Source organism: Corvus cornix, chromosome 18 (genome assembly GCF_000738735.6).
Source record: "Corvus cornix cornix isolate S_Up_H32 chromosome 18, ASM73873v5, whole genome shotgun sequence".
Lineage (NCBI taxonomy): Eukaryota > Metazoa > Chordata > Aves > Passeriformes > Corvidae > Corvus > Corvus cornix.
In genome coordinates, this window is record NC_046347.1 from 4,968,226 (window position 1) to 4,993,918 (window position 25,693).

A 25,693-nucleotide genomic window follows, 5' to 3' on the forward strand; every position below is an offset into this window, starting at 1 on the left:
TAATCAACAGACCAGCAAAGGCACAGGAGAAATCCCTTTATCTCATTTGACATTCCCTTTCTTTCCCTCTGATGCTGGCTGGCCAAAGCCTTCCACAAAAACGCAATTTGGGATCCCATTTCCCAAAGCTCAGACATTCTTCTTTTTCCTCTCCTGTCAAGATGCAGACTCCCAGAAGAGCCAGATCCTTTCCTCCTCTGCTTGAACCCTGGCCTGATGTTCCTGGAAAGTTCTTCCTTGTCAACCAGCCTGGGTCTGCACTGCACATCTTACCTGGCTCTGGTTTAGGGACAGGCTTCACTTCTTTCCTCTTCTCCTGCTCCTCTTTTTTCCTCTTCTCCTGCTCCTCTCTTTTCCTCTCCTCCTCCTCCTCCTCCTCCTTTGGCTGGGGTTTTGCTGGAGGAGTCCAGGTTTTGCTAGGTCTGACTTTCTTCACTCGGATGTGCTGCTCTCCTGCATAGAAAGGGGGATTTGAACTGGTCAAACCCACACAGAAAATCTGGCACTGATGGCACAGTTCCCACTCTTGCCTCAGTCAGCAAAAACCTGTTTCCTAGAGTGAGGGAGAATGTGGCAGTCATAAGCCCAGAGACTTCTAGAAAATTGGCCCCTCAGCAGCTCACAGTCTGAATTGTAGCTAGCTGAACAAGAACCCAAAACTCCTGCACACATATCACCAGCAGCTCCCGCAGGGATTAGCTGGGTTCCAGACGGGGAGACAAGAACACCTGGGCATGCCAGGAAGGCTGCAGAGCAAGGTGTTACGATGAGTGAAACTCCCCAAGTGGCAGACGCTCACCCATCTTCTGGAAGTACTCTCTCTTCTGCTGGAAGGTTTCCCGAGGATAGTCATCATCCCCACTGCTGGAGAACTCCTCTTCCATGTAGTCATAATCCTGCAGACAGTGCACAACTTGTTTAATTGGCACCAGCCAGCAGTACCCCTGCAGTGCCCTTCAGCTCAGGGGTGATTTTGTCTCAAAAAGTTTTGATCTAGAACCTCTCCCCATCCAGGAGTGTCCCAACAGATCCGTTTCTAACACAAGGAATCCTCAGCCAAGCACAAAGAAGGATTATATTAGAGGCCTGCTGGAAGATAAAGAACTCAGAGTAATTCATTTCCCTGTGGAAAAATTCAGTTTAACTGGAAATGAATTGGCCAACCCTGCAGCCAAACCCCCACAGAGCAAATGCCACCAAGGTTTGATCCTTAAAGACTCAGCAAGCAGAGTTTGAAAAGTCTCAGTATCATCAGTAAGCACAAATCTCTGCTCTCCTCTCTGCCAAACCACCACCACACAGGGATGGATGCAGGGCTAACACCAAACATGAAATTCAGGCCAAATCCAGCACGGCTGTTTGTTGCTCATACCGGCTCTTTTGCCTTAGCTGGTGGCTCTGGAGACCTCGGTGGTGTTGCAGCAGCCTGGCTGCTGGAAGGCTGCTTGGGTTTTGGGAGAGTGGCTGGGGATGAGGCTTGTGCTGGGCTTGAGACTCTTGGCCTTGAGTTTTCAAGAGACTTTTGCCGTTTCTGCAGCTCCTGCTGCTGCTGCTGCTGGGAAATGCTCATGGCTTGAAGGGTCATCTGCTGGGCCTGGGGAAGGAATTGCAAGGTCCATGAGCTCTAGGCTACACAAACCCAGCCACCAGTCACGGGCTGTCCTGCTTTTTCACTGTTAATCACAAAACATCCACATGGTGCACTGCAAATTTCCCAGTATGTGGACAAGGCATGCCCAGGGACTCTTCTCCCAGCTGGCCAAGGATGCAGAGCTCCTAACACCCCCAAAAGGCTCAGCTGCCAGCCTGGGACTGCCATGCACTCACAGGGCTTTGCACAGAAAGCAGAATGCATCTGTAGCAAATCCCAGCTTAAAACCCCATGAGAACTGCAGCTGAATCTTCTCAGGGCCTGCTCCTGTCCCTGCTCCTCACTCACTGATGGTGCCTCAATGTCCCCACGGACACAAAGGGGCAAGAAAAGGGGTCCCAGTTTTGCAGGGAATAATCCCCACTTTATAGAGTTCACCCCAGCACAGAGTGACATGGAGCAGGCCCAAAGAGGAGGAGAGCTGGGCTCCCCTCCAAGGCACAAACACCAGTGCATGGTTCTTCCCCAGTTCCTGCGGCCCTTCCACTCACCATGAGCATGGCTTGCTGGTTGATAAAGGCTTGCTGCTGTGCTGCCAGCTGGCTGGGATCTACAGCTGGAACCAGGGGCTGGGGCATCACCATGGCTGTGGAAGACAACACAATCATCTTCAAAATCCTACAGGTGAACATTCCCCACAGAGCCTGAGCATCAGCCTGGAGTGTTCACTGAGCCCCTCACCTGACACTGAAATGCACAGGCTCCACTGACACCTCCCTCCCATCCCCTTCCCTCTAGAGCTACAGAAACACTGCTCTTACCTGGCATAGGTGCAACCCCACCAGCCCCCATCATGGGCATGGCTGCTGGCATCCCCACCATGGAGGGCATGGGCTGGTAAACTGGTGCTTGAGTCATTCCAGGGAAGCCTAGAGGCAAAAGACCAAGTGCACAGTGCTTTTGGAGAACTCCAAATGAGAATATCCTGAGATATTCTCACTTCTGGTGCTCTCCACATGCACCAACCACAGCAGGACACAGCAAAACTCAGGTGGAAAAAGGAAACCAAAGAAAGATGTGTGGCCTGCCAGAATTTAAATAGCAGTATCCAGACTCTGTTTCTGCAACATGGCTTAGGACACCACCATTCTTCATGATTAAGATTATAAATAATTTGTGCCTGTGTCTGATTACAGAGGAGGGTTTTTCTTAAGGGCTGGGCAAAGATCTCTGGGGCTGGGACTGTCACATCTGTATTGGTCTCTTTGCAGTGGGTGGCAAGGCTGGATGAACAATGAGCCCTGGCCTGGATCCATTGTGTGTCACGTGGAGGAGCTGTGGGGAGAAAGGAATTCCTCTGCTCTCAGCAGTCAAGTCTCACATGGGGTCACAAACAAACCCCACTGAGTGCAAAGCCAGCAGAGCAAGGGGTGTGGGGGTCAGACTCAGCTGGGAGGAGTCAGCACACAGCACAAATCTACTGAACCACGATGTCACCACCAGTGAGAATGGCCCTGGGATGCCATAGGAAGATCATCATATCCCTCACTCATCTAAGAAGCCACGTAAGTGACAAACTGGCATCAGACAGTGATCTGTGATAGGGCTTGTCATGTTCCAGAGCCTCTCCAACAGCCAGAAGTAGTTCCAGTCTCAGGAATGACTGAACTGGACATTCCCCACCTTTCTGAGACTGCTGGGTGTGTTCCTATCCATGCAGATTTGTCAGTGCCATTAATAAGTTGGTGTTTGACTCCACCCTGCTGCAAATGCCAGAGTCTTAGCTCCACAGAAGTGAGGAAAAGTAAAGAAACCAAACACACAAACCAGAACCTCTTCAGGGTTCAGACTTACTAACCCAAGGAATAGCTACAGATGATGGGAAGTTCTGTGAGGAAGTAATAAGAAAGATTAAAACCACTCCTGATAAAGGCACCAACTGCTCTGTGAAAGCCTGGGGTGAAGAGAAGGTGAATACAAGACTTACAAGTGTTTTTCTAGGAAAGAGGTGGCCTGGGTCAGAAACAAGCTACCTGCTGCCTTGACCCCAAGACCAGCTCAAGAGAAATTAAAAGCACAACAAAGTCATTCCCTTATCTAACACCTTTCCCAAAGCATCTGTCTCACCAGGGAGTGAAGAGTGCAGCCTGTGCTAAAGCCCAGTGTTCTTCATGAACCAGCTGAGCCCACACAATAATTAGCATTTAAGGGGCTCCCTGACTTGTGCTCATTGAAGCTCATGTGGTCCCAGATGTTCCCAGCTGTCCCCATGCCCTTACAGACCTGTAGAAGGAAGGATTCCTCTCTGTGTGGGTCCAATCTTCCCACCTCCTTTCATGCGGCTGGTGAGACTCTCCCTGTTCTCCATATCCTGCATCAAAATAAATCCAAAACAGTTATCTGAGCTCAGAGGGACAGAATTCCTGGAGGGGACGACATCCAAAGGCACATCTGAGCTGAGCAGGGGCAGAGAACAGGCAGGAAAAAAGCTGAAGGACTCACAGAGACAGGAGAGCTGCAGAGAGAAGGCAGGAGGGAACATGAGGGGACTTACAGGTACTCTGGAGCCCTGATGCAGCACAGGGCTGAAGAGATCATCCACGTAGTGATCCAAGCCTACAGGGGTCCTCAGGTCATCTCTGAACCTTGGATCTGGGAGCAGAGACAAGTCTGGTGACAAGGCAGGGAAGAAACATTCCCCTGCCTCCAGTCCCTGTTAGTCATGTGTCAGAGTGGAGCTCTACAACAAGAATCACCACCTGACTCCCCCTCTGCCCTGATTCCCTGGCTGGGGCCCATCTGGCCCTTCCCAGTGTCTCCCACAGTCCTGGGCTAAAGCTCACCTGGATGGAGACCAATGAGTTCTGGAGGCAGGCTGGGTGGGGGGAAGGCAGGGGCCTGGATACCTGGAGCAGGAGGGATCCTGATGAAGAGGAAAATGAGATGAGGGCCAGAGTGCTGAAAGATGAACCACTGGGTGACAGGGCCACAAAGTGGTGGGGCAGGAGGAACAGGTGGCTCACGTGTCCAGGTTAGAGGACTGGAGGATGCTCCTGTCCCTTTCTGAACTGATGGGGTACTCAGTGGGGGCCTGGGAGGAGCTGCTGAAGTTGCTGGTCTCCTCCATCTCTCCAATGAGGTCCAGCACAAAGTCACAGCCCAGCAGGTCCTGCCATGTGTTGCCAGTGAACATGGAGATAGACCACCCTCGAGTCTTCTTGTCACAGCCCCTGAGAGAAGAAATGTGTCCAGGTAAGCAGGGGAAAGGAGAGGAAGGAAAACATTACACTCAGCTTCTTCTCACATTGTCTATCCTGGCTTAAGTCCTTTAGATTTAGGGTGTGAATCAACTATTAAGTGCCCAGGATTAGGAAAAAAACCCAGAATCACTCAAGATTTGTCATTTTTAATTTTTTTCCTCTGAAGCTGCTCTCACAAATCACACCAGTGGTTCCTCTGTTCCTAAAGAGGCCCACTGTTTATGGTTGAGGGTTATGTTAAGGGTGAAGAAGGGAGCACAGGCTGCAGTGGGCAAGAAGTGAGTATTCTACATGTGACCCTATAAATTCCAGCCTGCAGGCCCAACCAGTCTGAACCTCAGAGCTGTGACAGCCTCTCTCACACCCCAAGACCTTCTCCCGTCCTCTGGCAGTACCTTGCACTCAGGATCGAGGCTGCATACTGCTCCCCAGTCATCCAGGACTCCACCTCAGCTGAGAACATCTCCTCTAGCACAGAGAACAAAGTCAGTACCCACAGCCTCCCCAGCAGGACCCAAAGGACCCACATTCCATGGGACACAGGCAGAGCCCAGCTGGAAAGTCTCACACACTCCTGAGCAGGGCCACAGGAGGACTGAAAGGTCATGGAAGGCTCCACATGCACACATTCACACCCAAAATATCTGTTTGTTGGCACAGGTTGGCATTTCCAGCCTGACAGGTGAAAACCTTTGCAGTGTCCTGGTTTGCTTGGGGACCATGCCACTCACGAGGAGCCAGAGCAGGGACGTTCTGTGCTCAATTCACAGAGCTGTGATTGCTCAAGAGGTAGATTTGGGTAATATTTGAGAAAGGAGAAGGGCAGAAAGTCCCTGTAACAAATTACTGCTGCACAGGTTGAGCTGTAATGGAGAGCAGGAAAACCAGCCCTGTAGAGATGCACAGGCAGATCAACCCTCTGTTGAGAAGGGCCCAAACCCAGGACAATCTCATCCCTCAGCCTGAGAAGCAGGTCCCACCAGGCCCAGACTTTGCAAGTTTTGGGTCTAGATTCAGATGCTTGTTTCCCCCATGGTTGTACCAGCAAACAGCATTCTGATCCTCTTCACTTAGTTGAGGGAATTATTACCCAAATGCTGATTTCTATCCTGAAAAAGTCCTTAGAGACTAAAAGACAGCAGGAGGGCAGAAGATTGGGTTACCATTAAAGGTATGAACATCCAGCACCATCTTCCCTCTCCTCTGGTTTGCTGTCCACTCCAGCTGGGTGGGAGGGTAAGCCCGAGAGGGTGCAGGCTCTGCCTCTGTGCACTCAGCTGCTGTCAGGATCTTGCGCTGGCAAACGGCGTTGTAGCCCTCCATGCCATAGTCTGACACAAACCTAGGAAAAGGCAGCTCCATTTAGCACCACTCATCCTTCTTAACCCCTGTGTAAACCTGCCTTGGTCTTTTCTCCTCTTACTTCAGCAGTGGCTTCTCCAGTGCTGGTGAGGGGCCAAAGCAGCTCAGCAAAGTCGCCATCAGGACCCAGCCTCGCTGGCTCTGCTCCATGTCTGGGTTCCTCCAGGTCTGGGCAGCCACCTGGCTGAAGATTTCATTGCGCAGAGCAGTGTCACTCAGACCTCTCCCAGCAATGTAGTTGCCCAGCAGCACCTCCTGCCAGCCACGGAGACTCTTGTCACCAATGAACCGCAAAATCTGGGAGCATCCAGGGGGAAAAAAAGAGAGAACTGGAGCTGTAACCCTCTGTCCCAAACTGTGGTGTAAGAAGTTGTAGACACCAGGATGTTTGTGAGCCTGAGTAGCCAACACTCAGACTGGGGTCTGTCCTCAAGTTTTTGTGCACCACCAAAGTGCTGGGGAATTTGGGAGGTAACGTTTATAGCGATTGGATCCTGACTGAAAGTCACGGTGATTTCAGTGTCTTCTGAGGTATGACTCAGAATTTGGTCTAGAGTAAAATATTTCCCCTTGGGCAGGGCTCAGACACACAAGTAAATTACCACGGGATAGTTGCTGCTGAGCCCACTGAGTGTTTAAAACCAGTTAATATTATACCAAGGACTATGGGATGTGGTGTCTCAACACACTCACTGAAGAAATGGTTCCGTTTCTTTGCTTTGCATATCGACATCTTCAATGCTTTTTTAGTTTGTATTTCTCACCCTTAGGTACAGAATGATTTCTTTCATCCTCTACACTTCAGTATGTCACGAGTTAAAATTTTTCTAAAATGGACAGCTTTGGAAAGAACATTTAAGAATAACAACACTTCTAAAAACAGTTAATGGTACCAAGCATGTCAGAGATTCACTGAGAAAAACAGGGGATGGTGATTGTTTAGTTCTCATGGAATTTTTTGTAGTAAATCCCTACTTCGTTAGCAACAGAGAAAAACTGCCTTTGATCTTTAGAAAAATAATAGTATTCTGCTTAAACACAATCCTATTCACAAGATTTTATTGAAGCTTATGCTATTCTATAATTGGGATCATAAGGACAAAACAAGAGACTGTTTTTAGGTATTAACTTTCTTAATGGGCTTATTTTAATTCTATGTAATTCCCAAAAAAGATTACCACGTTTACTTAGAAAGTATCTGGAATTTCATTCTATTTTCAAACATTTCTGTATTACCATTTAAAAGAAGAAATATAAAGAAATGTCTGTTTCACATCCACAGAGACGAAGCAGCACCATCCCCTTCAGGCAAACACTACAGAGTGAGGGTGTGGTTCCAGGTGTAGTTTTCCTGATGACAAAGTCCCTGCCCTTTCCCAGCCTTTACACAACAGCTCCCTGTCCCCTGTTGGGTAGTGACACATCTGTGAGCCCGAGGTGCAATCGAGATGTTTGCTATAAACCACATCACGGAAAAGATCTGGGTTAAATGAAACTTTTTAATGACTGATGGGTGTTTGAGAAGACAGAGTTCCCTTATCATTGCTTCTGAGTCTGGAATATTGGGATATTAAAGTTTAGCAGTCCTATTCCTCTACATCCTGCCAAATTCTGAGGCTCCACCACCAGGTAATTCACTTTGACCCCAGGGGTCTGTGGCTGCTCTGTGCCTCCCCAAGAACACAGCAACTCTAAGGGGCTGTGTGTGATCTCTGCCAGGCTGCTCCAGGGCCTAAAAAGAGCAATTTATTCTGCTTTTCCAGCCCTCCATGTATTGTAAGAACAGTATCCACCAGCAGCAACTTGTTGTATAAAGGCATCAAAACATTGTCTGTGCCCACCTGTCCTTCAGCAAGGTCAAGAATGACATCTCTTACCAGTTTGTTGATCTCAAGTGCACTCTCCTGGTGTTCAGCATCCAGGTGGGTTAAGGGGTGCTGCAGAGGCTGACCAGGGGCAGGGAAATCTGGCTTCTGCAAAGAAATGAAAGGACAGAGAGATTGGCTCCTGGTGTTACTAGAACTTGTGTGTCTGCCCACAGGGGAAGCCATGAAGAAAAATAAGAAGTGTTCCCACCTGGAAGTGTGATTTGACGAAGGAGGAGAAGGGATAGTTGTTGATGGTGGGTGGGAGGGAAAGGTCATCCTTGACCTTGATTTCTGGGGGCTGGGTCTCAGTTATCTGGTTGGCCTGTGCTCGGTATCGACCTGCAAGGGAAGGAGGTCTGGTGGTGGCAGGACACAAACAACTCACACAGCAACTCCTGGCTGACCTGCACCTCACCCTGCTGGAGCCCTGGCACTCCAGGGACACCCAGCCCAGCCCTGCTGCCTCAGACCCCCCAGCAGGCACAGCTTCACCTCCCTGAGACCACAAGGACTCTCTCCAGAGAGATTTTACAGCTCTGATCTTTCAGACTTTTCTCCCCAGAGAACACCTGGAGATGCTCTGCAGCATTTACATGGCAGGAAACGCTGAGCCCATGCAGAGATACTGCTGACAACTGCTCAGTCAACAAGGAAATGAGAGGGCTTTGTAATGAGGGATTTATCATGGGGGAGAGAGGAGCAAACATCACTGAGAAGGGATTTCTCAATGCAGCACAGCTCCTGTGCATTCCTCTATCTCCAAACGTGTCCCCTGATGCTCTCCCATCCTCCCTGTTTACATCCCATCAGCTTTCATTGCCAGCAGTTTCACTGTTCCCTGAGCTCCTCTGGCTTACATTGCTCACTAGACCGGCTGATAGTCCCTGGAGGGCTCTGCCATGAAATGTGAGGTATTTGGGAATCCAGCACAGTCTGCTCCAATTCACAAGACTCTTCTGCCTGATTGTGTCCCTTACTGTCCCCCACAGAAGGCCACAGGCACAGCTGGCTTTGGGTTTGACACTGTACAGACAGAGAGAGGCAAATCCTGCCTCAACCTATTTGCAGCTTAAATATTCACATTGTACAGGGAGCTACAGAGGAAACACAACTGCAAATAACTTAATGCTCAAGGTCAGATTAACAGCTCATGAAATTATTGCAGTTAGTTGTATTTTGGTGATTTGAAAACCAATTGGTGCATCCCTAAATTGATAAAATTAACACATACTTGACTTGTTATATTGTTACATCCTTAAGTTATTATGTTGTTATATCCTTGGACTGATAAACTGGTATGTCTCAAGTTATTACATTGTTCCACAGTCAAGTTGTTACCCTGTTTCTCCTTCCTTCTATTTTAAAATTCTTTTTGAGAAAGTAATTTTTAACAAAACCTAAAAATATTTCTTTGAAATTGCCCAAACTGTCATTTTCTTCCCCTTCAATTTCCTTAAATATTTTAGAGTAGGTAAAAGATGGGTTTAAGTTCTTCCACCCCAGATACTCCTCTCTGCCAGAGACCTGGGTTCATTAAGCAGTTTGTTATAACATAACTTTGACCAAAGAGTTTCGCACCATCCCTGCCATCAGTTCTACCAGCCCAGTTCAAAAGAAGAGCTGAAGAATTAACAAAGATACTGATTTTCAAGCTGGTGGTTTGCTCCCTGGCCCGAGTTTCTTTTCCTCCCTGCCATGTCAGGAAACAACACTCATGGTACCATTTGCCTTTATCATATTTACACTGCAAGGATAATGAAACAAATCCAACCCAGTGTCAGGCAGCAGGGAGACCAAACACATACATTGATATGAACAAGGAGATACACAGTGAAACAGTGCAGGAAAGGGAGGGAAGGAGGAGGATTCCTCACCTTCAAGAGAGCGCAGGAGGGCTGCGAGCTCTGCAGGGATCTCCAGCAGCCCCACATCCTGGAGAGAGAAACAAGTAAGCAAGTCACTGGCTGCCAGCAGAGGAACCACATAAAAACCCTGAGCTGACACGGAGTGAAACTGCCTTGGAAAAGCTGCCAGGACAGGGATGGAGCATCTGAGCCAACCCAGTAACTTCTGCCTCCACGACATTCAGAACTGCTGCGAACAGGGAGGTATCACATGAACACAGCTGTGTGACATGGGTCAGCAAAGAGGGAAATGGGAGCAATTCCTAAATAAAGAATCAACTGCCACAAGGGGAATGACAGGAAAGTTGGCTTTCTTTGACTCATCTCTCATTCCTAACAAGTCTGGCATATTGCACTGTAGAGATTGCACCTGAAGGGTAAGGGCTGTTTCCTCCTGCACTTTCCTGACATTTTTCTTTTGATTTTCAGTATCCAAAAGTGCTACAGGATAAAAAGAGACCTGATTCTGATCTTTGATGTGTGTTGGAGGTTCCTAAGAAGGTTCAAATCTCTACCTGGGTAATCCAGATGAGAATCTGGCTAATGAGACTTGATTTTCACTGGTTTGCACCTTGCACTGCTGCAGGGTAGGGAGCAAATGGGCCAATGCAACAGTGTGTCAGCACCACTGCATGTAGTGTCAGCTCAGGGCGTTTCAGACAGAACTACTCAGATTAAGGCACTATAAAACCAAGCCAAAGTCACAAAGCCTGAGCTTTTAGGGGTTTTTTTGGTTTCTTTGGTTTGTTTTTTTAAGATCTGCATAGTAAATCCTCTTGTCACAGCACATTCTTCTGACATCTCTCTCCACATAAAACTTAAAGACAGATCCGCAGCATTTTTGATCAGTTTGATTTTGCTCACGAGAATATACTTGACTTAAAGTCTGGCTTTTCAACGATGTATTCAGGAAGAGGACTGTGAAATCCCACAGTTCTGGATCCACACCTGAGGAAGCAGGTGATACAGGAGCACCCAGGGCTAATTATTCTTCTTGTTACTGACACATCTATACAGAATTGTGGATAATATCAATTCAGATTCCCTTCGATTCAGATTTATGGACACACTGCAGCAAATGTGTGTCCATAAATAATGGCATTAGTTAGAAGTGTTGATACAGGTTAAATGTGCTATGAAGCCTTTGATACATCCCTTCCTCTACATCAGCTTCTGTTAATATATTTATGCAGAACTATCTCATTCCCACCCTTCACAATGGAACATGGTCATCAAAAATACTCTCCCCTCCACCTCTGAAGACCAGGTCTGGTGCTGTGAACAAACACAGTGCTCTGCCTCAGGACTGATTTACGATACCTGGCTGTGCCCAGAGCTTGGCAAACACTGAACTAATGAGATATTTCTGTATTAGAAGGCCCTTCATACCAAGCTAACCTGCATTCTGTACTAGGTTCCACACATGTGTGCACCCCCTCCAGGTGTTCTGCTGTTCCCCAGCAAACCTGTGCTGAGGAGGCACAAGGGAGGGAGAACACCTGGAGAACCTGATTTTTTTGATCTCAGACCCTCCCAGACTGTTTGACAACTCACCATTCCTTGTCTGGGACTGTTCTCTGTGTCACCACAGGCCAGGGAGCTCCTTCTTTGTTTCCTTTCCCTTAACTCCTGCTGTTAGGAGATGAAAAGAGGATGGAGGGTGGGAAAAGATGTGTATGAAGTCATGTCCAGCTATTATGAGGACAGATGCTGGGGGTGGCCAGGAGCTGGTGTCCTGCTCCAGAAGATAAAATGACAGAACAGCTACAGAGCCTTCTTGGGACCCCAACACAGTGTATTGAGAAGGGGCTGCCCAGGCAAAGACATGAGCTTTGCTGAAACACCTCCTGCCCTGCACGACACAATTCAACAGCAAGAGCCTCCAGCACCTGCCCAGCATCGTGCCACACCTTCCCCTGCTGAGCATTTGATGTGGCTCAGGACAAAAGAAGCACCCAGCAGCTGCCAGAAATGTTCCCTCACCTCTCCAGCATCAAAACACAAGATAACAGCCTGAACACAGACAGATGAGCTTGTCCATGGAGAGGAAACCCTTTAGAAGGGTGGGAGGGATACCAAAAGCTAAACTCCCTCACAGCTCTGCCCTTTCCCATGCATTCTATGGTTCCCCAGCCTCATCACTCACCTTACTCCTGCTCCAAGATGGGGAAGGAGGGTCTCTGTCTCTGCCTCTCTCTCCTGCCTGTCAGTGGTGCAGAGCAGTGTGATTACATGGCAGGTTATGAGGGCTGGGCTGAGAAAGACAATGACAAGCTAAAGTCCAAAGGGCAGGGCCGTGGGGTGGGGGGAAAGGAGGAACTTTGCAGCAGGTGAACTTTGAGACCTTTGTTGCTGCTACTGCATGTACAGAGACCTCAGCAAACAAACACTGAAGGAACAGAAATAGATTCAAAAGAGCTGCACTGTTGTGGTTACCTGGGAGAAAGAAAAGCTGGATCCTGTCCAAATGGGAGGGGCAAGAAACAACAGAAACTCACACTGTGCTGGGCGTGGCAGGAGAGGAGGCACCTCTGCAGGTTTGTATCAACACCACTGTCCTTAACCCTCTGCCCCACCATGCCCTCAGCCATGCCATGAGCTGTGCTGGGTCCTTCCCTCATGAAGCTGACAGCTATGAGATGTTTGCTGCTACTCTAGGGATGAGTGGTCTGATTTCCTCTTTCCAGTTCTATTTTAATAGCTTGTGCAGAATACATTATACCCATTTGGCAGAACCACCCTGTACACCATTTTCCATCTTCTCAAAAACCTGCCATCCTGTTCTCACCCCAGCTGATTTCCAAGAGGCCAAAGGCTTGAGCAGCCTGAGGCAGCTGTAAGGGATCAGGGGAGGATCATTGTGGACTGAAAAATCTTGCATTCCAGTCACCAGAAACTGAACTGGGCAACAAAAAGAGCAAGAGGAACAACTCCTTACAGCTTGAGCAGAACAGCAGCTCTGAAGATCACAGATGGAACCAGCTCTTGTCTCATGTAGGGCAGCCTGGAGAAGCTCACAGAGCCAGACCCATGAATCAGCTGTGTTTGCAATACCTGTGCCAATTCTGAATGTAATTTAGAGAGAGAAGGCTCCAGCCTCTGTGCTTCCTTCATTTGACTACATTTATGTCAGACAGAGGGTGAAGGACACCTCTCTAGATCATTCCCAACAAACCTTCCAGAGCCATCCCTGCCCTGGCCTCAGCCAGTCCCCAGCTCGCTGTGCTTAGGGCAGAAATAGCCCCTCCTGTACACCTTGTTCTGAGAGGGCTTTTATTACCTGGCAGCACTTCCTCCTTTGAATCAAAGGTCTGGAGATTAAAATCATGGTTTTAAATTGCACCAAAGCCTTCTTCAGCCTCCTGTAACGCTTCCTAGAGGATGAGAAAAGAAAAGAATTGGCTAGTGAGGGAAGCATCAGCCACAAACACACACGGAGCAGGCTAGGAGCCAACATGAGGAGGGGCCTGGACATCCCCACCTGGCTGTCCCTTGGCAAGGCCAAAGGGCTATCCCTTGGCTGGCCTTTGGCTCCTGACCTTGCCTGGTAGCCTCGGAAGTGAGCCTGGATGACCGTGACCTTCTCCTGGAGGACACGGAGGCGCCGGCGGTGAAGGAGATGTCGGAATTTCCTCTGCAGAGTGACAACGGCCCAGCTCTGCCTCTGGGTCCATCGTCTCTCCAGCAGCTGCCTGGCCTTCTCCTTCAGAAACACCTGGGCAAAGGCAGCAGCTGCTGACCCACGAGGGAAGCAGCAGCTTCTCCCAGAGCTGATCAATAATAAAAACTGCTGCTTTGTCCCTTCATAGCCCTTAAGGGTTCTTGCTAAGGAAACTGGGGAGGGCGGGAGGCACAGGTGCGGGTGACAGAGACAGAGGTATTTGGGGAGGACAGGGAATCAGGGAGTGATGAAGGTTAGCAGGCAGCAAAAGTAGAAGCCCAGGAATGCTGGGTATATGGAGGACTTGGCTGTGGGATATGCCCACTTGGCCATGCTACAAAGGCCTGGAGCTGGAGTCTCCTGTTAATCTGAAGTGCTAAAAATGCCTCTTTTGTACTGGAGACAAGAGGCAAAGGTGAGAGGGGAAGGTGTGCAAGGCCCTCCCTCTTTGGGCAGAGACTGAGCTCCTCTCCATGCTTTGCCAGCCTGGGGGGGTGGGGCTGTGCAGTCCAGATGGGATTCTCTGTAGGCATCACCTTTGTCGCTCCAATCTGATAGAGATCCGAGGGGTTCCCCAGCACGTGAGCCAGCACTGCTGCACAGCCTTCCCTCTGCCCCAAGCTGCTGGGCCTGCACCCAGCCAGGAGCCCGTACCTGGGACAGGAGGATGGGGTGTGACAAAAACCAGGGCTGTACGTGGAGCCCTCAGAGAACAAAACATCCAGGCTGGGGGATCCCAAGCCAGGACACCCCTGTACCTGGCCAGGAAGCTCTGGAATGGCAGGCGGACTGGATATCCCTCCTTCTGAATGTGGATGGCCTCCAGTATCCCAGCATGTCGCAGCTGGCAGTTGACATATTCCACATCAAAGATATTCGACAGCTGCAAAGATACAGCAGAGGAAAAAATGAAAAACAAGAAACAAAGAAAAATTAAAGAAAGGAGACAGAAGGCAGGGAGTTTAGAAAGGGTCTCCTTCTCTTGTCCTGTCCTTGGACAGGACCTTGCCATGGGCTGTGGGCCATGGAACACAAAGCCCAAGGATACTTTGGTGCCAAACTGACCCTGGCTTCTGCTCCTGCAGCACAGGATTGACTCACACGGCCACAGGGAAGGGTGGGACACAGAACGGGGAAGAAAAGTCTCAAGGTGTCAAATGAAACACGGAAGTTAAAATCTCAGCTGTGAAAGGAGAGCTGTTGGAGAAGAATGAAGGAACTGAGAGACTCCATGAGGACCTCAGGGTGCTGCCCTACCTTCCTGGGATTAGGGGTGATGCACCGGATGAAGAAAGCATGGCTTCTGGAAAACAGAGGCAAGAACCTGGATCACCCTCCTCTCTGTGCTGACCCTGGAAGACTTCACACTTCTGGGTGCCAACAGCATCTCTCACCCTCTCAGCTTGGCTGTGAGGTCCTGCAAAGACTGCTGGAATTTGGACACCAGTGTGGAGGCCTGAGGCCTGAGCCCTTTGCCCCTGGCCCCCAGCTCCCTTTGCTGACCATAGGCAGCTTTAGCCCTCTGGAAAATATGAGACACCACCTGCAAAAACAAAGAAATTACCAAAACTCTCTGAACTACTTGGAAAGAAGAATCTCTTCTACTTGAAACTTAAGAGGGCCATTTTCCCTTGCCCCTGGCAGTGTCAGGAATGCAACTGCATCCTTGAGCAGTCTGTGTGGTTTATATATAAAATGCATCAATTGTGGGCAGAGGTAATTTGCTCAATTCCCAAGTAAATTCAGTAAAATAAATCTTGTGACTTCTCCAGGTTCTCCTGACACCTGATCAGGATCTTTCTCCTTCTCACATAAAGATAATGAGTGGATCATTGGGTGTCTGCAATAGAGATGTTCCTCCTGACCCACTGCAGTACCTTGAGGCGGCTCTGGGAGAAGATATCCAGCACCTCTGGCCGCAGCTGGTCACGGTTTTTATTGAGAAACTTGTGGACCTGCAGAGGCAAAGTCTGATTTGATGCACCATTCAGACCACTCAGGCAAACACCCCTGTTACACACACTCGGACTGGGGGCAGGCAGCTGGAGAGGTGGAACAAGAGAAAAGCCCTGGAGAATGAAGCTGGTTCTTCCTGCTGCCACCAGGCTGGAGGGGACAATGACTGCTGCTTTTAGAAGGGATTGCTCCTTTTCCCCTCCACATTGCCCAGCAGGCTTTGACCTCTCACTTTTTTTTCTGGCAGCAAGAGCTCTCCTGGATTTCCAGGGCTCTGAGGCTGTTGTGTCACTGAGGGCAATTCCTATTTTGCTTCTCCCCAGAGGCATCTTAGTTGCCTCTCTTAATAACAAACTCCTCTCTTCTGCTAAACTGATGCTCTAGAGGGATGTGCAGTCACAAGAGGAGAGCTTTGATCACAGAGCTGGTCCATCAGGACACCCAAAGCTTGTCCCCAGCTGCTCCAAGCCCCTGCCAGCTCACCTGGTAGGTGACAGGGCCAGCGTAGTGCTGCACAGTGAACTCTGGCAAAGGCAGCTTGGGCTTGGTGTACCAAGGGCTGTTTCCATGGTGGTAATGACACTTCTGGAGGAAAGTGTGATCTGTGGCCTGTAAAGGAGATGACAAACACATTTCCTGATGCTGCAACACACTCCGTAGGCTGAAAGGCCGCTGTTAAACCAAAGGTAAAAACATGGAATACTTGTGCAATCATTCTGGAGCACAGCCTCGCCTTAACCATCCTATGAAAGGGATCCCAGGAGAGGCTGAGAGCTCCTCACCTGAGTCAGGGATGTCTGGTCATCCAGGATGCACAGGATGCCGTGGGGCTTTGCAGTAAGGAAATCCAGGCACGACTCGCTGTACATCTTGGAAATAGGAATCCAAGCTAGCTGCTCCTGGCTGTATTCCTCCTGCATGTTAAAGGCCAAATCCAGCCATGCAAACAAGGAAAAATGGAGGGAGTTAATAGAGGGTTTGAGTTGTTTATCAGGAAGTTAATGTTTCATTGCTGTTAGGAACTTGCCTAGAATTGTCTGGTTTTGTCTCATGAAACTTCTCCTAAAGCCACTAATGATTTTCCTGATTTGAGAGAGGAAGGCTGCTAAGCTGAGTGATAAAGTGAACTGTAAAAGGCTACAAGTCTGATAAATACACTTTCATCTCCAGGACATGAGTGGTACAGAAAATGCTACAAAGAAGCCAAACAGGCTTTTAAAGTACCCACTGAGATCTGGGCTCTTTGACTATGACCAACTCACTTATCTGGAAAAGGGAGCAAGGTACTGACAAAATCTCCTTCCCTTCATTTACTGCAGAATTAGTAAAAGATACTAAACAGGCAGCTCTTTGGACTAGGATTCCATGGATATTGCTCAAGAGGACCATCCAGCCTCCTGTTCCCTGCTGAAGGATACTCTGAGGATGCCTCAGCTCATTCCATGTGTGCTGCCTTCAGGTGGTGTGAATTCCACTGAGTTCCACTCACCTCTTCCTGGGCAATGACAGTCTGGCTGAAGAACCACTGCAGGTGCTCATTGGCAAAGTTGATGCAGAGCTGCTCCAAGCTGTTCACCCCCAGATCCTGAGAAGACAAAAAGGAATCATCCCTTCCAAGGCCCAGGGAGCTGTGGCTCCCTGTAAATGCTGCACAGGCTGAGCTGAGCTGCTGGTTCTGGTCAGTGTGAATGAACCCCAACAGTTCAAATCATCTTCTGGCTGGTTTGCAAGCTCTCAGCCTGGCTTACTGACTAGGCTGAACAGCAAGAGATGAGACAAGCTGTGAAGGAGCATAAAGAAGAGAAGATCTACTCTTGGATGCACAGCCCCGTGTTGTATTGCATTGGTGTCAGCATTCATTGGGACACACAGGTTTTAACAGGAGTCCCAAGTAAAAAACTCCAAGGCCATGATGACCACATGCCCTCACTGCCCAGGCCATAGCAAAAGAACATGAACAATGACCTCAAACCCATGGATGTCCACAATGCCCACGGCACAGTCGGATTCCCAGGGAGCCAACCACTCATTGATCCTCAGCAGCAGCCACTCAAAGAGCAGGTAGTACAGAGACTTGGCAATGGAGTCCCTGAGTGGGAGAGGGGAGAAGAACCAGTTACTGCAAAGACAGCACCCCTGGGTGTATCTCACCCACCCAGACATCAGCAGAAGTCACCTGGCATCAATGGCTCCTTCTACAGACAGAGGGGTGAAGATCCGATCGTAAGATGTAACCTGGATATATAAAGAGACAGAATTTACTGTTATCATCTCACAAAAACACCTTTTTTCTTTTTTTTTTTATCAACAAGGAAGTCAACCCAGTTAATAAATGGATATTTGTTCCTATTTGGCTGAGAATTTACCCAGGTATCAAAAGAAAAACTAAACCCAGAATTTTGCTGCCAGAGATGGGAGTCAACTGGCCAAAGTGATAAACCTGAAGCCACTCATGTCAGAAAAGAGCCCTCCTAGATGTGAGTCCTGCCCTCTTTACAGAACTGCCTTGAGGGGTTCAGCCCATTCCAACCATTTTATTCCTGCTGTTACCTCCCAGATTCTAAGCCTTCTAAGGTTAGGACATTGGGGCAGGACATCCCATGCTTCAGGAGGAATGAGAAATCATCTGAAGGGTACTCACAGTGACACGGTGGGTGACAGCTCTCTGCAGGAATTCTGCTGAGACACACAACAAATTGGCCACAATCTGAATCTCGGTGTCACTGGCAATGGCTGCATGCTCAAAGGATTCTTTCTAAATAATAAAGTGTTCTTTATTATATATTACTATCTATCTATGTATATTACTATATATTATAGATAGGAACAATGGAAGGGATACAAGGTCCCTCTTGTATCAATATTGTCAACAGCACCTCAGCTGCACAAAGCTGGTCACAGCCTGGGTAGAACTTCAGGTTCATTTTGGCTCCTTAAAAAGCCAACCGAGCTCTAATGGCCTTTGGTTGCCTCCATCTTCTGTCCCTGCCTAGACCAGTCCAGAGCCCAACACTAAAAGGACAGAAAGGTCTTCAAAGGATGCCATGTTCAGTCAGGAATCATGTCCTCGGTCCCACCACATGGGAGAACAGTAATATTCAGCACAAATATCCCGTTCCCAAGCTGTCTGGGTTACTGTACCTCATAGGAGGTAAAGCAGATGTTCCCCAGCTGCAGAATGGCAGCCAAGACAGCCCAGGTGGAGCTCAGCTGATCATCAGAGAGGTTGATTCCCTCCAGAGCTTGCACCAAGACCAGAAAATCCTGACTGTCCTTCTTCCCCATCACTTCACATGCTCTGCCCTGAGAGAAAAGGGACAGATAATCGTGATCAGCCCCAGGCAGGGGTTAAGCCACCAGCAGGAATCTTCTGAGAAGTAGTTCAATGTTTTAAGGACTGGGGGAATCTGAAGTAAAGAGACCAAAGACACCACTAGTGGAAACTCAACACTTGTGAGGGGCCAGTCTCTTTTCTCTCCGGAGTTTTGAGATTAAGGTCTCTCTTACCCACACATGCCAAGCTCCTGTTGTAATTCCAGTACGAGCTCCCCAGGATCCCCCTGCCCACTGCTGGGGTGCAGCTTGAGAGGAGAAGTGGTGCCAGAGTCCTCTCTGAAGTAAATCATGGCAGAGTTGCTCCCCCAAATGGTACTGGAACCCAGTGTGTCAAGGCAGATGGGGTTCCATGCACCCAGAGAGCCACCCGGGGTTACAGCCTGTCTCATCTCGGCCACGGAGCTTCACTACAACATGGGCTTATCACTCCTCTGCTTCTTTTTTTCTCTACAGGAGGACACTCCCAGCAACTGCCTGTGACCCTAAGAGTCACAGAAATCCTGGATCGGGGGGTTCTGCACAACCTGTTTGTGTTCAAGGGCATTCTTTGACCACAGTTCCCAGCCTCCCAGCAGATTCTGGTGAGACAAGGATGAGGTCCAGGCAGCCCTTGGGCTTCTCCTTGCCAAGATCCAAGAGAGATTTTGTCAGTCTTTGCTAACTCTCCTACACAATCTGATCTTGTCCCCTGTCCTTCTCTGCAGCAGGCTGGGATATTCCTGTTAATTATCACCCTGAAGACTTTGCTACACAGTGCTTTGCCAGCCAGGAACCACTAATCACACATTAAGGGCTGGGCTCTTAATTGCCCTCCATCCTTGAGTCATTAATGGGACTTGTCCATGCCTCGCCTGAAGGCGAGGTGATAGCAATCACTGCCGAGGATTCCTCCTGACCGCAGCTGCTGTGAAGAATTTGAATTTGCCACCTGGGAAAGCTGGCTCGCGCTGAAATAGGAAAAATCTCTTGCTATTGTTGTGACCTCCTTGATTATGGAAAACAATCTTAAGAAAACCCAAACAAAATCCACACACCAAAAAAAAAAAAAGAAAGAAAAAAGAAAAATAAAAAAAAAGATGTTCCAAGATTGTGACTTGATGTAAGTCTGACAAACAAATTTCTCATTTAAATAATTGCTATCAGCAGTATATTTCAGCGGTTTAAAATCTGCCCCCATTGACTCAGTCAATAAAGCAGGTGTTTTGCAGAAGGTAGAAAGAAATCCTCCCTGCAATCCCACAGGAAATTGCAGACTTTCGAAAGGAGAGGCAGTGAGAAAAGGGGTCTTCCACCACACGATGGAGCCGTGAGTCTACACAACTTGTTAAAGTCCGTCCTTCCAGAGTAGAGGGGCCTGAAAGGTGAGAAAATGATCACAAAAGAGACAAAGACGCTGATTCTTAGACCAGGTATGAGAAGGAGCAGAGTATGAGAAGGAGCAGAGCTGACTTTAGCATAGTCCTGAGAGTCTTTTGCAGGGGAGCAAAGTGATTTGGTGCGTCTCTAACCAAAAAGAAGGATGCCTTGGCCGTTTCTCTCTGCCATCTGCTGCAGAGCACCCTCAGCTCACTCACCTGGTTCAGGTAAAAGTAGGACTCTGCCTCCTGCAAGTACATCTCCTCTTTCTGTTCCACGGGCAGCCCTGCCAGCAGCTCGTAAAACACGTGGTAGTTCCTCTCACCATGGGCCTGATGAGACACATTCATGGAGTTGATCCATATCCAGCTCCAAACCCCTGCAGAACACACTCACAGAGCAGGACACAGATGCTGGGGTCAGCAGGATGAGGCCAGAACCACAGAATTTGAAAAGTTTCCAGGGTTTCCCACTGACACCTTAAGAACATTCCATCTGAGAGCAGTCCTTGTCACACAGCTCTAATATTTGACCATTTCCACACTCCAGACATTAAGAAAAACTAATTGAGGGAATATTTAACTTTCAGTAATCCCTAATAAGTGGCTTAATTCAACCTCTCTGAGGCAGAGAAACCTCCTATTTTATTCAAATAAAAGAAGTGATCACACTGTGCTACACAGAGGGGACACAGTTCTTGCTAGTAGAAGAAATGGAAAGCAATTCTCATACTAATTCCCAGCCCTGTTGTTCAACAGCAAATTTAAGATTAAATGTTAAGGGACAGAGGGGGCCACTGGTCCTCACCTGAAACACCACACGAGACTTCTCCAGCAGGTACTGGGAGATGGATGTTCCCACCACGATGCCACTGAGCACAAGACAACAACAGATCCTGTCAGAAGCTTGGGACAGGTTTTCTGCAGACAAGAATGATCTAAGGGACATAATCTACGTGAATTTCCAAAATATTTTGTCCAAATGGTTCAGGGAAACCAGTCAACCATGGAATAAGAAGGAAAGTCCTAGCATGGGTAGGAATAACGGTGAATCGTCTTAACAGTCTGAAACAACAATTAGAGTTCCACAGAGTGTCTGTGCCTGACCTGTGAGTGCAACTGAGGGTTTGATAAGTGATCTAGAAGAGGAGCTGAACAGCAGTGGGACAAAGCTTCCTGCTTGTATGAAATTATTCAAGGCAATGAGGATGAAGGCCAACTGTGAATAAATGCAGACAGACCTTACAGTGCAGAGTGAGTGAGCAAGGAAATGGCACATGAAACCCACTGTAGATAAATGTGAAGTGATGGGTACAGACCCAGCTTCACATACAAACAGACAGGCTCCAATTTAACCATTGCTCCTTAGGACTGAGACCTGAGGGTTTTGACAGACAGTTCCATGAAAGAATCAGCTCAGTGTTTGACAACAGTCAGAAAAGAAACCAAACAAACCAACCAAACCCAGAAGTTCGAAAGGAGGCAGGCTCAAAACAGAAAGGTGCTTTTCACAGAACTGGTTAGACCTGTGGAACACTTGCTGAGGGCTGCTGCAGAGGCATGAAGTGACGTTTGTATGAGTCCAAGAGGAAACTGGAAAAATTCTGGAGATTCAGGAAAACTCCTGAGCTGCGGCAAATGTTGAAGAGCTCATGAGGTGTTAGGGAAAAGCATTGTGTGTATTTGGGCTGCTCTTGCCTCAGGCAGTGCTCGAGGCCAGTGCTGGGGACACAGCAGGGTATCAGATGGGTCCTTGGTAGAAACCAGTCCAGCCTTTCTTATGTTCTTAATCTAACACTCATCTTGAGAAGTAAGATCTGTTCTTTTGTGGAGGAAACACAAAAAAAGCAAAATAGGGGTGTGAACTCACCCTCTTCCTACCCTGACAATAACAAGAGCGAAGGGGAGGGAGGGTTATTATGTGAGCTGTCAGCACTGCCCCACCTGGTCTCACCCAAGCACCCCTTGGCAGCTGGAGGGACCCCAAGGGGATTCTTCAACTCACTGTCGCAGGTGGACATTCAGCAGCTTTCCAAAACGGCTGGAGTTGTCATTGAGGATGGTTCTTGCATTTCCAAAACTCTCCAGGATGGGTAGGACATTGCAAGGCTGTAAAGAAAAGAGGGAGGGAACACTTCACTAGCAATCACAGGGTTCTAAACTCAAAAGGGGCTTACGTACCTGTTGGTTTGAAAATATATTAAGAAATGGGACTTCATTGATATAATTCTTGCATGGGTAAAAGATGTCTTTTTAAATATATCCTGGTGTCATTAACTCTAGCCAGTGGTGAGTTGCTCTGGGAGCTCTTTACCCTCACTGCTGTAATCTTTCACTTTACTTTTGCTCTGTGTTTGTTCAGATTCACCTCCCAGACTCTGCTAAAGGCTCTCAGTTCAAACAGATACAGAGCTTTTCGCAGTATCAGATCTCCCAGGTATTAAAATACAGAACTACAGATACACCAGCTGTCCTTGTGTCTTTATGGGAGCTTCACCTTGGACCACAAGCCCAGCCAAAGAAATAACATCAGCAGCATGGCCTCTCTCCCCTGTCTTTGGCTTCTTTTCCCTGCCCAACCCTCACAGCCTCCAGCCAAGCTCAGTTGCCTCGTACCTGTCTGATCCTGTGGCTGTCAGATCCCTGGTACAGCATGGTCAGGTATTGCACAATGGCTTTGGCAGCTTCTGTTTTACCAGATCCACTGTGCCCACTGCAGGAGCAAGAGGTGAAGAAGTTGGTATCAAAACAGAGGTACCTGATCTAGGCACATCAGAGGCCCTGCAGCAGCAGATCAGAGGGCTTGGGCTGATTTACAGCTGGAGATCTACCACCCATTATTGAAACACCGAGACAACCTGACAAAATGGGCCCAAATAGGATTCCCCTGGGGAATGCCAGACTCCTTCTCTCCCACTGCTCTGAAGTGAAACTAAATTCAAACTGTATCTGTGCAGAGTGAAACAAAAATCCACCTTGTTCAGGTTCTCCACTGGCAGCCCTCACAGAAGAGCCAGAAGGATCAACTTACAAACAGTGAAATACAAAAGTGGAAGCTTTACACGAAGAAATTAATTTTCAACAAAGCCCTTCACTTCCTACCTGATGAGGACACACTGCTCCTGCCCTGATGATTGGGACAGCGTGTAGGCCCTCTCTGCTATGGCAAAGATGTGTCTGGATGGACAGAAAGAAACCCCCGTTAACTGACCCCACATTTCCACCTCACAAGTGCAGCACCGAGAGGTTCCTCATTTGGGATCTACATTAGAGATGGGCCAGTGTCTTGATCAAAGGAACTTGACCTGAAAGTTACAGAATGGTTTGGGTTGGAGGGACCTTAAAGACCATCTCATTCCTCTGCCATGGACAGGGACAACTTCCACTAGACCTGATTTTTCCAAGCCCTGTCCAGCTTGGCCTTGGACACTTCCAGGGATGAACTTTAGCTCTGTAGAATTACAGGCCCGAGCAACTACAGCTTTGCCAAATGGGCTGTTCACTTCCTGTGACATTCCTCCAGAGAATGGATCCATTCTACCAGAGAACTGGAGGAAAGCAAAATACTTTCTGGAGCACAAACAGAACAGGGTTTAGAGAGTTATTTGAGAAAGAGAAACATACGGGGAGTTTCTTGAGAGAGTCCCTTGCTGGTACTCGGTAGCCACATCTTCGGAGTAGATACTGAGGTCTTTGAAAGGATTCACAGAAATCAAAATTTGCCCAATGTAAGTCTAGGACAAAAATAAGAAAGGGGAAAAAAACTGGTGGCTTCTTAGAATTTTCTGAATGAGGAATGCAGCTGAATGCATATATTAATACAAATATAGAAATTCCCTTTAAAGGAATATTGTTTATTCTGACTATCCTGCCAACTTATCCAGGGCACAGCTTTTCAGTGGTGATTTTCAAATCTCTGTTATTAATAATTTGGGATAAGTGAGCACTCACTGGTCTGTGGTCATCTTCTCTGGCCACTGTCTATTCTCCAAGCTCTACAGGAAATTACAGGCACAGGTTTGAACACCTGAGCCAGTAAATGGAAAAGAGAACAATTAAGCGTCCAGAACCAGATCTGGACTGCAACACTGTGAAATGGTTGCAGAAACTCTAGGGTTTCTTCTCGAGATTCACAATTTTTAACTCAGAACTTCTTTGCTAGAATAGGTGAGTCCTACTAGGAGCAGCTGAAGCTAAAAAGGAGCCCAAGTAGCTTGCAGGTTGGCAACAAATACCAAAACTACAGAGAAACTCTGCAACACTCAGATTTTACCCCAAATATTTCATGCTACCTAATTTCTGAGCAAAAGCTGTGCGAGTATCCTTTTTATCATCGTTCCCAGTAATGAGTGAGATACTTGGTGAATTATTAAAGCTTGATGGCATCATATAAATTATTTTCTCTTAAAGCTCATTGTTCAGAATGAATAAGCACTGAAGAAAACCAAACCAAACATCACTATCCATACGTAAATGAGATTGCGATGGAACCTCTTCTTCAGGCACAGCAGGACTGAGCTCTCACAGACTTCCCTACAAGCAGAGGAAAGGACTCATCAGCCACAAGCTTCACTTGCATGTGTTAATATTAAATATTAACCTTTCTTCCCTCCCAAGGATCACAGAATATTCTGAGCTGGAAGGGACCTACAAGAACCATTGAATCCAACTCTTAAGTGAATGGCCCGTATGGGGATGGAGGATTTTGTGGGGAGCTAGGACTGAAACTCTTCACTGCCTTCATGTGGTTCCAACATCTCCAGGATTAAATACATCAAAGAATGGAGCATTTAAAGCTCAGAACTTCCTCTGTGTGGTCACAGCTCCCTGCACAGCCTTTACAGGTGTTTATCTCAACAGGATGACAGGAGGGAAAGATGTGTGAGAAACAGTGTCAGGGGCTTCTCTTTCAACAAAAGCAGTGAACCAATGGTTTAACAGCTCTTAAAGATGTAGGACCTGAATTTTTCACAGCTGAAGGCAACAGGAGCCACTAAAGCCACAGATGCCAATATCAGTAGGCAAAGAACATAGAAAAGTGCCTCTCATCCTGCAGGTTGTCCTTTCTTACCACTCACTTCATACAGTAAGAATGGCGCGTTTAATTCCCAATTCTGTCCTTCTGCTACACCACAGAAGTCACATCAGCCTCTAAACCTCATTTCCCCTACCCATTAAGTATTTTGGGGTTTTATTTTGGATCCCATTTCAGGACTGGGAACCACTTAACAGGAGAGACAGAGTTCTAGGGATGCACTGTACCAGAAGTCTGTTAACCAGGCTGAGCTGCTGTCCCTGGGGTGTGACTGCAGAGGTTCAATGTGCACTCTCTGTGCAGCAGAGCTTGGGGACACGCTCTACATAACAGCCAGGAGTTCCCTCTGCACCTCTGCTTCTCCC

The 25,693-nt window shown here is 48.0% G+C and overlaps 1 protein-coding gene across 1 annotated transcript in view; it reads right to left on the bottom strand.

Annotated features, from left to right (window-relative positions):
* The window catches only part of MYO15B (myosin XVB), a gene marked incomplete at its 5' end in the record, with an annotated part of 39,406 nt that overhangs the window by 13,394 nt on the left and 319 nt on the right, over positions 1-25,693 (bottom strand). Inside the window, 36 exons of the mRNA XM_010407515.3 lie at positions 274-453; positions 800-896; positions 1,373-1,594; positions 2,143-2,237; positions 2,413-2,520; positions 3,875-3,962; positions 4,146-4,243; positions 4,435-4,514; positions 4,615-4,821; positions 5,247-5,319; positions 6,015-6,193; positions 6,275-6,510; positions 8,091-8,186; positions 8,290-8,420; positions 9,956-10,013; positions 13,266-13,359; positions 13,525-13,700; positions 14,183-14,300; positions 14,405-14,529; positions 14,904-14,949; positions 15,041-15,189; positions 15,524-15,601; positions 16,086-16,211; positions 16,385-16,516; positions 17,092-17,187; positions 17,568-17,691; positions 17,779-17,837; positions 18,244-18,357; positions 18,744-18,905; positions 20,513-20,626; positions 21,102-21,165; positions 22,299-22,402; positions 22,910-23,006; positions 23,396-23,470; positions 23,918-24,027; positions 24,763-24,826. Coding sequence (XP_010405817.3) covers positions 274-453; positions 800-896; positions 1,373-1,594; positions 2,143-2,237; positions 2,413-2,520; positions 3,875-3,962; positions 4,146-4,243; positions 4,435-4,514; positions 4,615-4,821; positions 5,247-5,319; positions 6,015-6,193; positions 6,275-6,510; positions 8,091-8,186; positions 8,290-8,420; positions 9,956-10,013; positions 13,266-13,359; positions 13,525-13,700; positions 14,183-14,300; positions 14,405-14,529; positions 14,904-14,949; positions 15,041-15,189; positions 15,524-15,601; positions 16,086-16,211; positions 16,385-16,516; positions 17,092-17,187; positions 17,568-17,691; positions 17,779-17,837; positions 18,244-18,357; positions 18,744-18,905; positions 20,513-20,626; positions 21,102-21,165; positions 22,299-22,402; positions 22,910-23,006; positions 23,396-23,470; positions 23,918-24,027; positions 24,763-24,826 — 4,175 coding nt within the window. The remainder of the gene's footprint in view (positions 1-273; positions 454-799; positions 897-1,372; positions 1,595-2,142; positions 2,238-2,412; positions 2,521-3,874; positions 3,963-4,145; positions 4,244-4,434; positions 4,515-4,614; positions 4,822-5,246; positions 5,320-6,014; positions 6,194-6,274; positions 6,511-8,090; positions 8,187-8,289; positions 8,421-9,955; positions 10,014-13,265; positions 13,360-13,524; positions 13,701-14,182; positions 14,301-14,404; positions 14,530-14,903; positions 14,950-15,040; positions 15,190-15,523; positions 15,602-16,085; positions 16,212-16,384; positions 16,517-17,091; positions 17,188-17,567; positions 17,692-17,778; positions 17,838-18,243; positions 18,358-18,743; positions 18,906-20,512; positions 20,627-21,101; positions 21,166-22,298; positions 22,403-22,909; positions 23,007-23,395; positions 23,471-23,917; positions 24,028-24,762; positions 24,827-25,693) is intronic.